The sequence below is a fragment of the Trachemys scripta genome, chromosome 4, assembly GCF_013100865.1.
Source record: "Trachemys scripta elegans isolate TJP31775 chromosome 4, CAS_Tse_1.0, whole genome shotgun sequence".
In the NCBI taxonomy this organism is placed as follows: domain Eukaryota; kingdom Metazoa; phylum Chordata; order Testudines; family Emydidae; genus Trachemys; species Trachemys scripta.
Genome location: NC_048301.1, coordinates 108,569,717 through 108,583,351, shown reverse-complemented (window position 1 = coordinate 108,583,351; position 13,635 = coordinate 108,569,717). Strand labels below are relative to the sequence as shown.

The 13,635-nt window shown below is 41.7% G+C and overlaps 1 protein-coding gene across 6 annotated transcripts in view; it reads left to right on the top strand.

The window, feature by feature from the left end:
* AP2A2 (adaptor related protein complex 2 subunit alpha 2) overlaps window positions 1-13,635 on the top strand; it is a 102,383-nt gene that overhangs the window by 82,155 nt on the left and 6,593 nt on the right. For all 6 annotated transcript variants that reach the window (XM_034770327.1, XM_034770322.1, XM_034770325.1 and 3 more), the window contains 3 exons: window positions 275-357; window positions 982-1,071; window positions 4,368-4,491. In XM_034770327.1, the coding sequence (XP_034626218.1) occupies window positions 275-357; window positions 982-1,071; window positions 4,368-4,491 (297 nt within the window). The remainder of the gene's footprint in view (window positions 1-274; window positions 358-981; window positions 1,072-4,367; window positions 4,492-13,635) is intronic.

The window sequence follows — 13,635 nt, the reverse complement described above, 5'->3', positions numbered from 1 at the left end:
ATTTTAAACATAACATTGAAATAAACTTGAATAGTTAAAATAATGATCATTACGAGGAAGGTGTGGGCTATAATATAAATTCATTTCATTAAGTTTACAATTTTTCTGTTGTCTGTCCTTTTTACTGACTACTTCAAGGCACCTGGGCCCACAATTCTCTTCTTTATGCTGTCCACAAGACTTTTAAGTTCTGTGGCTTTGATTGCTTTGTAATAATTTGTCTTGTAGTTAAAATATAAACTCTTACCTTTCTAATGTGCCTATCTTTCTCTAGGTTTGTATGTAAAAATAATGGAGTTTTGTTTGAAAATCAGCTGCTACAGATTGGACTGAAATCTGAATTTCGACAAAACTTGGGTAAGACCAATAGTTTTATGTTTTGAATAGATCTGGTAGTTAACATGGTGTTAACTTCCTTGTTGTATCAACAGCAGTGTCAGAACAGAATTGGGAATAAACCTTGTTAGTTAAAAATGGTTATTTTGTTAATTTACTGGTGACAAATTTTCTAAACATCTAAAAGTGGATCAGATTTGAGGCCTAACCTAGTTAAGGAACCCTTTTTGTGGTGTTGGTGGAAAACAGTTGTCTTAGGCTGTTGCGAAGACATAGTCTGTCAGCAAAACTTGTGTCAGTCAGGGGTGTGAATATTCCACACACACCCCTCGCCCCACCGTGACATAAATTACACCAACATAAGTGCTCATGCATGTGACTTCTCCCGCCAATATAGCTTCTGCCACTCGCAGAGATGGGGTTTTTTTATGCTGACAGGAGAGCTCTCTCCCGTCGGCATAGAGCATCTCCACCAGATGCACTGCAGCAAGACAGCTGTATCTGTACAGCTGCACTGCTGAAATGATGTACATATAGACCTAGCCTTAGACTCTTGCTCCAAATGTAGTCAGTGTACTTAATTAATGTTATATGGGCTATACTTGAGGATTTTATAATTAAATGTTTTTACCTATTTCTTTCCAGGTCGGATGTTTATATTTTATGGTAACAAGACTTCCACTCAGTTCTTGAATTTTACTCCAACACTAATTTGTTCAGATGAACTTCAGTCAAATATCCTTGATTTAATTGCTCCGCCTTATATGCAAGTAGTAGTGTATGCACCTGATCATTACATATATCAAATGCAAAAATAAATAGTACTAAAGAAATACTTTGGCTAATGCAATGGCTGCTAGATTCAAGGGCTGATACGTCACAAGATGAGGAAGTTGTCACTTCTTTGTCTTAAAAATACAACCTTTTGGTGTCCATGCAGAAAAATTAATTTAGCAAAATCTATGGCTCTAGAAAAAATGCTACATATAGTAGTATTGTGTAGGATTTGTATAGGCATATCTTACTGTTGTGAGACGTTACCTAATACATTTTTGACAAGATACGTGGTATTGTATGGGCAAAGTTGCAAAGTACCAGCTTCCAGGAGAAAAAAGGGAGCATATTAAAATCAGGTATTTGATTAATTTACCACAGAGCTATTATCTATTGCCAAGTTTAGTTTAGGTCTCTCTGCTGGTACTAAAGTTGAAATGGTTTTAACTCTTTGGTACCAAGAGAGTTAATTAAAATTCAATCACAAAATACACTGTGAGTTAAAAGGGAATAAGTCAAATTAGACAAATGCAAACTAAATGAGAACTTTTCAGCTATGCAAGCTAATGTGGAGAGATTATTCACTGCTCTTTAAAATATTTGTTGCACTACCAAAACAATCACTTTTAAGCGGTTAGTAAAAGTCTAGCTATGGATTTTGAATATACTTGATAGTATCAAAGAAAATAAGGACGCTTTATTAAAAATTCCATTAATATAGCATGTGGTAAAGTAATCAATTTACTACATCACAACATTGCTTGGTTAGTTTGCTGAAGTCAACTTGGCAGCTACAAGAAATGTAGTTAAGCCTTTGGTTACTAACTAAAGATCTTGATGCTAAAATATATATTTTTGGCAGGCAAACTCTTCAAAAATGTGGTTGTGATGAAACCTCTTCCTTGTTCAGAAATGGTTAGATTAACTTTCTGACTCGTTCCTTGCTTTCCCCATGAATTGAAAATATTTGTTTTGCTCGGTCTAGCTTTTCTAAGTGGTAACTTTCATTGTATCCACAAGCATAAGTGGTCTCAGTGGAACAGTTCATAAATCCTTTTAAAAAAAATGAATGGAATTTTAACTATAGAGTTTAGCTGATAAGGCCTAGTCCATGTACTATATAGTATTTTACAAACATTAACATAAGTACAGTTTCAGTGTTGCGTCTTAATGACCTACCACTATTACAAGTAATGCCTAAAATTACTAAACTGAAAGATTATATGGAGAGTTTTTTTTCCAAATTACTTTGCACCCTTGACATCACTATAAGGTTAATTGACTATGGTGAAACAGTAAGTTTCCATTGTTCTTGTGAGCCTGTGTGGTAATGAATGGGAGGGGCAACAAATAAAACAAAAATTAAGACTTTTCTTTTAAATGATTGCTGGTCCTCTTAGTGCCATGTGTTGTGAAAGCAATAGGGAAATCAGAGACATCTCGAACTTTAGAATAAATTAAAACAAGTCCATGGTATTAACATTAGTCCCAGCAAATATATTACAAAATAAAATTTAAATTTTGTTGGATAAAAGCTTCATAACATACTTATGAGTCTGCCTTTCCTCTCATATAGAAAGACAATATGGTACAATTTTTAGTTCTTTGTTGAAAAATTTTCAGGCAGATGAAGAGTACTGTGCATTAGTAGAGTCATATTAGTAAAAACGAATAAATAAAATAATAAAGAATAAATGCATATTAGTAAAGACTGAATAGCTGTATGAGAAATGCAAAGAAATTGGACAGTTGGATAAAGAGAATAACATGAGATGTATCAAAAGATAAGAACCTTCAATTAAAGAAAAAAGGTGACCAATACCACTGTAAAGGACAAAAATGGACGATATTTGACAGACCCTAAAGACAAGAACGAGAGACGGTGAGAATGTATCAAGGAACTATATCGTGGTGATAGGCCTGAAAAAGCTTAGCTAGAGATTAATTAAGTCCATCAATAATGGATGACGAGATCTTGGCATCAATACAAAGACTTCCAAATGGAAAATCACTAGGTTGCGATGGAATACTGGCTGAATTGTTAAAGTATAGTGGATGAAGACTTAAAAGCCCAGTCAGAGGTAATGAAGAATATATTTAAGACAGGAGAATTGCCAGAATACTTCAGAACCTTACATATCCAAACTGAAAAAAAGACCAGTGCTATGGATTGTAAGGACTACAGAACAATCGCATGCCTCTAAGGTATGTCTACACTGGGGAGAAAAGAAAAAACAAAACCCATGGCAGTGAGTCTGGGTATACAGATGCTATATACCCTGAGGGTATGTCTACACTGCAATGTAAATCGGGTCTTTGGGCCCCGGGCTTGTGAACATGGTGTTTCCAAGCCTGCACTTGAGCATCTACACTGTATTGTAAACCTGGTCTTACAATTGCTTGATCTGGGTCTTACATCCATGCTGCAAAATTACAGGGTTTGGACCTGAGTTACAGTGGGGTTCAGGCTCTGATCCGCCCACCTAACAGAGTCCTAGGTCCCGGCTCCTGAGTCCTTGCTGACCCAAGTCAAAGTGATTTGTGTGTGGATGGAAGGGGAGCTTGGCATCAAACCTGTGTCAGAGTCTGGGCTAAGTGTGCTGTGTAGTTCTATTTCTAAATATTTTTGTGAGTTGTTCAAGACCTAATACAAGGAAAGATAGATAAGGAAAGAAATGGCCAACAATACTGCTTCAGACATGGAAAGGGCATGATGAACACCATTATGAACTTTAATCTCATATTAGAAAGATCATTTGAAATGGGGGACACAGTATAGTTGTGTTTTATTGACTTCCAAAAAGCATTTGACAGAATCTACAACTACAAATTACTCAATATATTAAGATCTGTAGGGATTGATGGATACAAAATGTGAATAAAATTGAATATCACTAGCAGTTCAGAATTACCATCTACAGCGTATAAGACTTGTTTGGACATCTTATGTTTGCATACATTGCATGCACTCAATACAGTGTTTAATATTGCAAGGGTTACTAGCAAAAATTGTCTCTTACTATCTTGAATCTGTATATTGGTATGGTGCTTGAAAAATTATCCACATAACATCTAGTTAATATTGTGTTTCACAGGGACATTTTAACTTACTGGTGAAAGTTGGTTGTTCCCTCCCCTCCCTTCAGTGGCCAATTTCTCCATACGAAGATGTAAATCTATATTTAAAGTCAATGGTAATGATTAAAAGCACAATCATTTTTTTTTTCTGTGAATTGGTTTCCTTAACAACCTCTCACGCCTGAACCTGCAAACAAAACCAGTGGATCCGACAGTGGATGGGGGCGCTCAGGTGCAGCAAGTTGTGAATATTGAGTGCATATCAGACTTCATGGAAGCTCCAATCCTAAACATTCAATTCAGGTAAAAGGGGTGTTTTGTTTTTGTTTGGTGTTGAAGTAAAGCTTAGCATAGACATGGACTTCGGCTTAGACTTCTGAATCTGAAAATGCATTGGAAGCACAGAAAAATTAAAAGGTACTCTGGACAGAGGAATTGCCTGAGGGCTTGTTCTAACAAGTTGCTAAAGGCCTTCAATTTAGAGAGACAAGGTGGGAGATGTGATACCTTTTATTGGATCATCAGCTGTGGGTGAAAGACAAGCTTTTGAGCTACACAAAACTCTTTTTCAGGTCTGGAAAAGGCACTCAGTGTCACAACTAAATACAAAGTGGAAGAAGACTGTTTAGCATAAATAGTTAACACATACCCAAAAGACCATTCAACATGAAGTGGCTTGCTAAGGCCTCTCCAAAAAAGAAGGGTTAGTGGGTTACAGATTGTTGTAAAATGCTGTGAATCTTTAAAGGTACTGCACAAGTTTCCTCCGAGGACAAGGACTGAGGGGGTAGATATGGAAAGATCATTTTGTGAGATGTTTGCCCACAGGTGATACAGTGTTTGTCTTTTATCATTTTTTCTGAGAGGGCCTATTTGAGAGCATAGAGATTGTCTGGTTTCACCCACATCGTTGTTATTGGGGCACATTATGCACTGGATAAAGTATACCACATGTTGTGATAGGTTTGTGTAGGACCCAAGGATTTTGAAAGGTGTGCTTGGGGAGGGAGGAGGGGGTATTGATCATCGTAGCAGTGGAGATATGGATATGTCTGCAGGTTTTGCATGTGTTATGGCAGGGTGGGGTGCCACTTCGAGTTCCAGTGTCCTGGTCTGGAGGGAACTTGCTACTCATAATGAGCTTGGTGAGGATGGGAGATTTGTTTTGAAGGCCAGAAAAGTAGGTTTGGAAGAGATTTCTTTCAGTGTGTGGTCCACACACTTGATCGTTACATTGATTGCTTCTGGAAAAAAAATGACTGTGAAATCCTTAACAAAAATCACATCCATCACAATCACTCCACCACCAATAGGACAGCAATACAGTCCCTGAAAACCAACCCCAAGACAAAGGGGTCCCATCATACTTCTCAACAGTGATAACTATGTCAGCGAGGCCAACGAACAACTCTTCGACACCACCTACTACAAAGAACTTGAAGACCCCACACCACAATTCATCCAGGAATGTAAGGATATCATACAATCCTTCCCCAAACAACTCCAAAAGAAACTCTACAACCTCATCCCCCACGAATTTACTCCAGGGACCTCACAGGGTCCCAGAACTAGGCTCAAGCCTGAGCCTGAATGTTTACACTACAATTAAACCGCTCCTTAGTCAGAGTCAAATGACATAGGCTACATCTACACTACAGGGGGGAAGTCGATTTAAGATACGCAAATTCAGCTACATGAATAGTGTAGCTGAATTCAACGTATCGCAGCCGACTTACCCCGCTGTGAGGACGGCGGCAAAATCGACCTCTGCAGCTTCCTGTCGACGGCGCTTACTCCCACCTCCGCTGGTGGAGTAAGAGCGTCGATTCGGGGATTGATTGTCGCGTCCCCACGGAACGCAATAAATCGATCCCCGAGAGGTCGATTTCTACCCGCCGATTCAGGCGGGTAGTGTAGACCTAGCCATAGGCTAACCGTGGCTTTTTAATTCCAGTGTAGACATATCCTCTGAGTACCTTTTCCAGAACTGAAAAAGAGCTCTGTGTAGCTCAAAACCTTGTCTCTTTCACCAACAGACATCGGTCCAATAAAATATATTACCTCACCCACCTTGTCTCTCTAATATCGTGGGACCAACACAGCTACAACAATACTGTATTCAACTCAAATAGTCATTCTTTGGAACAACATAGTAGGTAAACTCTAACTGAACAGGTGACCATAGTTCTCATTTATCTTTCCATTTTATTCAATAAGGTTGAACTCCAGATTGCTATGCAGTACAAAAAGGAAGTTTCCCTACATGAAAATTGTAGATTAACTTGTTGTCCAGAAACATTTTCATGATACAATGGAATTTTTTTAATTAGTTTTCTACAGTGCTTATAGCCAATACGTATGCTCCCAGGATATTCCAATGAAAATCTAAAAGTGAAACTTAGTAGAAGCTATCTACTATTTTTCAGGGTCCAAGCTGAGTGAAATGCAAAACAGTGAACAGACAACATGAACTGTAAAGTAAATTCAGTTTTAATAATTCCTTGACTTGTCCAAGGTAATGGTTCTTAATATAAATGAGTGTGTGTTAAACTTGATTAACCTGAGTGTCAGTTTAAGAGTTACCCTGAAATGACTATATGCAGTTATTTAATTGAGATGCTGGCTGCGAGGAGTTGCTTAATAAAGGAGGGTGTAGGAGTCTCTCCTCACCTAAGTGTGTAATCTTCATAGACTCATAGACTCATAGACATTAAGGTCAGAAGGGACCATTATGATCATCTGGTCTGACCCCCTGCATGCTGCAGGCCGCAAGACCCTTCCCTGTACTCTACCGTTGAAGTCCCCAGTCCTGTGTTTTAGTGACTTCAATCGGCTGAGACCCTCCTGCTAGTGATCCCTGCCCCATGCTGCGGAGGAAGGCGAAAAACCTCCAGAGGCTCGGCCAATCTACCCTGGAGGAAAATTCCTTCCCGACCCCAAATATGGCGATCAGTAATACCCCGAGCATATAGGCAAGAGTCTCTAGCCTGACCCTTGTTGGCCATTATGTTGTTCATGTACCATTGCTTGGTTTTCCTTGGCTACTATGTTTTATCATTAAACCATTCCCTCCATAAACTTATCCAACTTAATCTTAAAACCAGACAGGTCCGTCGCCCCCACCGTTTCCCTCGGAAGGCCGTTCCAATATTTCACCCCTCTGATGGTCAGAAACCTTCGTCTAATTTCTAGCCTAAACTTCCCCCCGGCCAGTTTGTATCCATTCGTTCTCGTGTCCACATTAGTACTAAACTGGAATAATTCCTCTCCCTCCCTTGTATTAACCCCTCTGATATATTTAAAGATAGCAATCATATCCCCCCTCAGCCTTCGCTTTGTCAGACTAAACAACCCAAGCTCCTCTAATCTCTTTTCATACGACAGGTTTTCCATTCCTCTGATCATCTTAGTCGCCCTTCTCTGCACCCGTTCCAGTTTGAGTTCATCTTTTTTAAACATTGGAGACCAGAACTGCACACAGTACTCCAAATGAGGTCTCACCAGTGCCTTATACAACGGAAGCAGGACCTCCCTATCTCTACTAGATATACCTCGCCTAATACATCCCAAGACCGCATTGGCTTTTTTCACCGCCACGTCACATTGCCGACTCATAGTCATCCTGCGGTCCACAAGGACCCCTAGGTCCTTCTCCTCTTCCGTTACTTCTAACCAATGCGTCCCCATCTTGTAACTAAAATTGTTATTATTCGTCCCCAAGTGCATAACCTTACACTTTTTACTATTAAATTTCATCCTATTTCTAATACTCCAATTCACAAGCTCATTCAAGTCTCCCTGCAGAGTATCCCTATCCTCCTCCGAGTTTGCAACTCCTCCCACCTTCGTATCATCCGCAAACTTTATCAGCCCACTCTTGCAATCTGTCCCGAGGTCAGTTATAAATAGATTAAATAAGATGGGTCCCAAAACCGAACCTTGAGGCACTCCACTAGTAACCTCCCTCCAACCCGACAATTCACCCTTTAATACGACCCGCTGCATTCTCCCCATTAACCAATTCCCTATCCACCTCTGGATTTTCATATCGATCCCCATGTTTTTCATTTTAACCAATAGTTCCTCATGGGGTACTGTATCAAACGCTTTACTGAAATCCAGGTAAATTAGGTCCACCGCATTTCCCTTATCTAATAAGTCCGTTACTTTCTCAAAGAAGGAGATCAGATTCGTTTGGCACGATCTGCCCTTCGTAAAACCATGCTGTAATTTATCGCATTTGCCATTAACTTCAAGGTCCTCAACTAGTTTCTCTTTCAGAATCTTCTCCAGCACCTTGCACACTACTGATGTTAAACTAACAGGCCTATAGTTACCCGGGTCACTTTTTTTCCCTTTCTTGAAAATAGGAACCACATTGGCTATTCTCCAGTCTAACGGGACTACCCCCGAGTTTACAGATTCATTAAATATAGTCGCTAATGGGCCTGCTATTTCCCGCGCCAATTCCTTCAATATTCTCGGATGAAGATCGTCTGGTCCACCCGACTTAGTCCCATTAAGGCGTTCTAGTTTTGTTTCTACCTCGGATGCGGTAATCCCCCATCCCGTATGCCCCTCTGTAACGGTGCTAGTATCCCTAATAACTTCATTGGCCTCATTAAACACCGATGCAAAATATTCATTGAGATATTGCGCCATGCCTAGATTATCTTTAATCTCCTCTCCGGCTATAGTCTTCAGCGGTCCCACTTCTTCTTTCTTTGCTTTCTTCCTATTTATATGGCTGTGAAACCTCTTACTATTACTTTTAATTCCCCTCGCTAAGTCCAACTCTTCCTGGCCTTTGGCCTTTCTCACTCTATCTCTACATTCTCTGACTTCGCTAAGGTAAGTTTCCTTACTGATCCCTCCCCTCTTCCACTCTTTGTACGCTTTCTGTTTTTTCCTAATCGCCCCTTTCAGCCGGTCGCTCATCCAGCTCGGTCTAAGTCTCTTGCTTAGTAATCTTTTTCCCTTTTTGGGGATACAGGCCTCTGACAGCTCTTGCATCTTTAACTTAAAGTAATCCCAGGCTTCTTCTGCCTTTAGGTCCCTTAATACGTTTGCCCAATCCACTTCCCTTACCAGTCCCCTTAATTTGTTAAAATTGGCCTTTTTAAAATTATAAACCCTAGTCTTTGACTTAATTCTGGTACTCTTTCCATTTAGTTTAAAGCGAATTTGCTCATGATCACTGGAGCCCAAGTTGTCCCCCACTACCACTTCCTCAACAAGGTCCTCACTACTTACCAGAATCAAATCTAAAATGGCCTCCCCCCTCGTCGGCTCAGCTACCACTTGATAAAGGAATTGATCCGCAAGCACATCTAGGAACATCTGAGCCCTATTATTGCTACTAGCGTTTGTTCCCCAATCTATATCCGGGAAGTTAAAGTCCCCCATAATTACACAGTTTCTATTAGTATTTACCTCCCTTAATACATTAAACAATTCCTTATCCATATCCTGGGTCGATCCCGGCGGTCTATAGCACACCCCAAGCACTATCCCCGGAGAGGCTCTAGTAGTACTTTTACCCAGCTTGAGTATTGCCCAGACGGACTCTGTATTATCTATTCCATCCACTATTTCTTTACAGCTTATTTCACTATTGACATACAATGCCACCCCCCCCCCTTTACCTTTATCCCGGTCTTTCCTAAACAGCGCATACCCCTCCATACCTGTGTTCCAGTCGTGACTGCCATTCCACCACGTTTCAGTTATTCCTACGATATCCGGTTTCAATTCTCGGACCAAGAGCTCCAATTCCTCCATTTTATTACCTAGGCTTCTCGCATTGGTGTACAAACAGCCTAATATATGTCGTTTAGCCTGTCTCCCATTACTAGCACTGTATGTTGCGCTCCTCTTTGTGTTCGTCCCCCCTGTCCCTCCTATGTCCAATCTCATTTCCCCGGCTATGTCTCCTCTTATTACACTCAGCTTTTCAATACCGGAAACTGGCGTGGAGATTAACTGTGCATCTCCCAACCATCTCCCCAAACTTCCTAGTTTAAAGCTCTTTTGATAAGATGAGCCAGCCTCCCTCCCAGAAGTCTATTTCCTTCCCTACTCAGGTGAAGCCCATCCCGCGAGAACAGGTGTCTGTCCCCGAAAGCCTCCCAGTGGCCATACATCCCAAAGCCCTCCTTATAGCACCACTCCCTTAGCCAACTATTTATCCTCGCAATCCTATCAGCCCTTTGGTGCCCTTCCCTCGGAACAGGCAGAATCCCACTGAAGATAACCTGAGCCTCTATCTCCTTGAGAGTCTTCCCCAGCCTGGCATAATCTCCCTTGATTCTCTCTAACGAGAACCTAGCCGTGTCATTCGTTCCCACATGAAGGATTATCAAGGGGTTCTTACCTGCTCCTTTCAGGATCCTTTTCAACCGCAGGTCCACATCGCGTATCTTTGCACCCGGTAGACAGCACACCCTTCTGTTCTCCGGGTCCGCCCTGGTCACAGGCCTGTCCAATCTCCTCAGTAAAGAGTCTCCAATTACATACACCTGCCGTCGCCTGGCAACAGTGCGATCTAGTAATCTAGTCTCCGATCCCTCTAGTCCTGACCTGTGTCTGCTCCTATCTTCCCTTATGCTCCCCCTTATGCCTTCCTGTATCCTCTGGTGGCCCATAATTGGTGCTGTCTCCATCAACTCCTCCCCCCTCTCTCTCGGACTAGCCGCTCTTCTCTTCTTCCTCACCCTCCCACCTTCAGTCATCACCTGCTGCCCCTCTACCTCGTTCTCCAAACACTCAAACCTATTCCTGAGTTCTATTCCCCCCTCACTGGCCCTCCTTTTCCTTGGCCTACTTCTCACAGTCACATGCCTCCACTTCCCTGGATCTCCTCCTTCCATTCCCCTCTCGCTATCATCTACTACTGCCTCCTCCTGCACCCTAGAGCCTTCCTCTTCAGCCCTGCCTTGCCCATCCTCCATCAGCTGCTCAAACCCCCGCCTAAACTCCACCAGGGTCTCTACCTGCATCTCCAGCCCCTTAATCTTTTCCTCCAGTAACACTATAAGGCGACACTTCATACACACATACCTTTGTTCCGGGTCTCCTGCTAGGACTATATACATACCACAGCTTCCACATGCAGCCATCTGCATTCTGTCTGCTGCTGCTGCTTGGCTCATGGCTGCTGCAGTTTCTGCCCACAGCACCTGGGGCCACGGAGCACACGACACGACCCGCCCTCCTGCCTCCCCCTGCAAACTCCCTCTCAAACTCCCCTGTTAGCCGCCCTGTTGGCGGCCGCTTTTATGGGCCCCTTGATCAGCCAAGCCCCGCCCCCTGCTCAGGCCTCGGCGTCCGTCCCAGCACCCAGCCCCTGCCGGCCCCTACAAACCAAAACAAACAAACACACAAGAACACCCAGGAACACCCAGGACAGATGCAAATACAGGTACCTTCTCCTCCAATGAGAACTCCCTCTCAAACTCCCCTGTTAGCCGCCCTGTTGGCTGCCGCTGCTCGCAGCTGTACCGCTGCCTGGCTGGGCGGCCGCTTTTATGGGCCCCTTGATCAGCCAAGCCCCGCCCCCTGCTCAGGCCTCGGCGTCCGTCCCAGCACCCAGCCCCTGCCGGCCCCTACAAACCAAAACAAACAAACACACAAGAACACCCAGGAACACCCAGGACAGATGCAAATACAGGTACCTTCTCCTCCAATGAGAACTCCCTCTCAAACTCCCCTGTTAGCCGCCCTGTTGGCTGCCGCTGCTCTTCATATAAGCCAATATCAAAGCAAGAAGGCATATTATAGGTGAGTATTTTGACTCAGGCTTTCCACATTTCTTAGAGCGTCTGTTTAAAAAATACAAAAAACAAAAACTTTTATCATCAGAACTGTTGGGGGAGGGGGAGATTTAAACCTGTGGCCTTTCACATCTTGAATGCTGTGAAATTTTCTTAGGCAATATATCCTATTCACAGTTTTTAGTATTTAAGAAGAATGTTAAAGATGCCTAGAAAAGAAATGCACATGGTAACAATGTTTAGATGGCTGTTTTAGGCAAATTGTCCAAATAAAGAATAGACATTGTTCAGTCATGCCTACTTAGTAATTTAAATATTAAGATTATCAGCCTTATAAAGGCGAGATGCTAACTTTGCATTGTGTTGATCTAAAATGGTGGTATTTTGCATTGGTTTATTTATTTCCATCGAAATAAATCTGTTCCCCTTCTTGTAGTTTATAGTGAGATTGTACCTTTTGGAATGTCTGTATGCATGTTTCCTCTAAAGTGTAAACCTGATTTAATGATTTACCTATTGATTATTTTTATACAGGTTTGCTATTGTTTTATTCATTCTGTTGCTGTGGATGAAAATTAACATTTTTACATGTAGAAAGCCAGGGTTTTAAAATAAGCAGTAACAGATACTACTACTGCTGTTTACTTCGCTTTTTCCCCATTACAGTTGGTCTTAATGCATGGGAGGCTGCAGTTATGAGTCCATTCTCAATGTTTATTTGGTTGGCATTATCTATAATGTCAGCACTCTAAATGTGAACTTATACTCCAATAAGAATTCCATGAATCTGAACTGAAGTGTTGATGCATTTAACTATTTCTGCCTTCATACGCATCTAAAATGAGTTATTCCTAAACTTTTCTCATAAGAACAAATGCTTATGTTTTCTCCCACATATTGCCCCTCCGAAAAAGAGTTTATAATCAATAGTCTGAGTCTAAAGTATATTTACTTCAGAATTCTTTGTATTCTCTGTGAAATAGTGAATGGCCCTTTGATAAGGCAATATAATTTATGCTATCTGGAGTGGCTCACAACTGAGAATGCCGACCTCAGGGCAGACTGGCAAAAGCTGGGCAGACACCCCAAACTGGTGGTATGTTCTATAATTCAATTTCACCAACTCAGTAACAAATGTCAACTCCTAGATCACTGTAACAGTTCTACCATAGAGGCACAGACAGTCCCCTTGGGTTCTCCAGTCTCTTGCCACACTGGCAAGCTGGTCTTAGTGATAAACAGTCATCACAAAATATTCAGGTTGCTTCCAGTCCCAGGAGATCTGTCACTTACCCCAGATCCATTTTTACCTTAGACCTCATGCCAAAGACAACACCTGCAGTCAATCCTGTAATTAACTAAAGGCTTATTAACTAGGAAAAATAAATGATTTATTTACAGGTTAAAACAAGCAAGCATGGAAACACAAATGAGTTTCACCATTTAATGTCTTTAGGGCTGAACCCAGGTTGACGCTGGGGATCTGTTTTTGTTTCTTAGCTCCAGCCCTTGAGAGTCCAAACAGCAAAGATAAAAAATTTTCATGTCATCTGTTTTTATTTACCTCTTCCAACATTCAAATCCATGGGCGGAGGCCTTTTGCACATACTTGTCGACGGGTGGATGAGGCAGTTAAAGCTTTTGTTCTGTGATGGCCTACTTAATTTTTGATAGC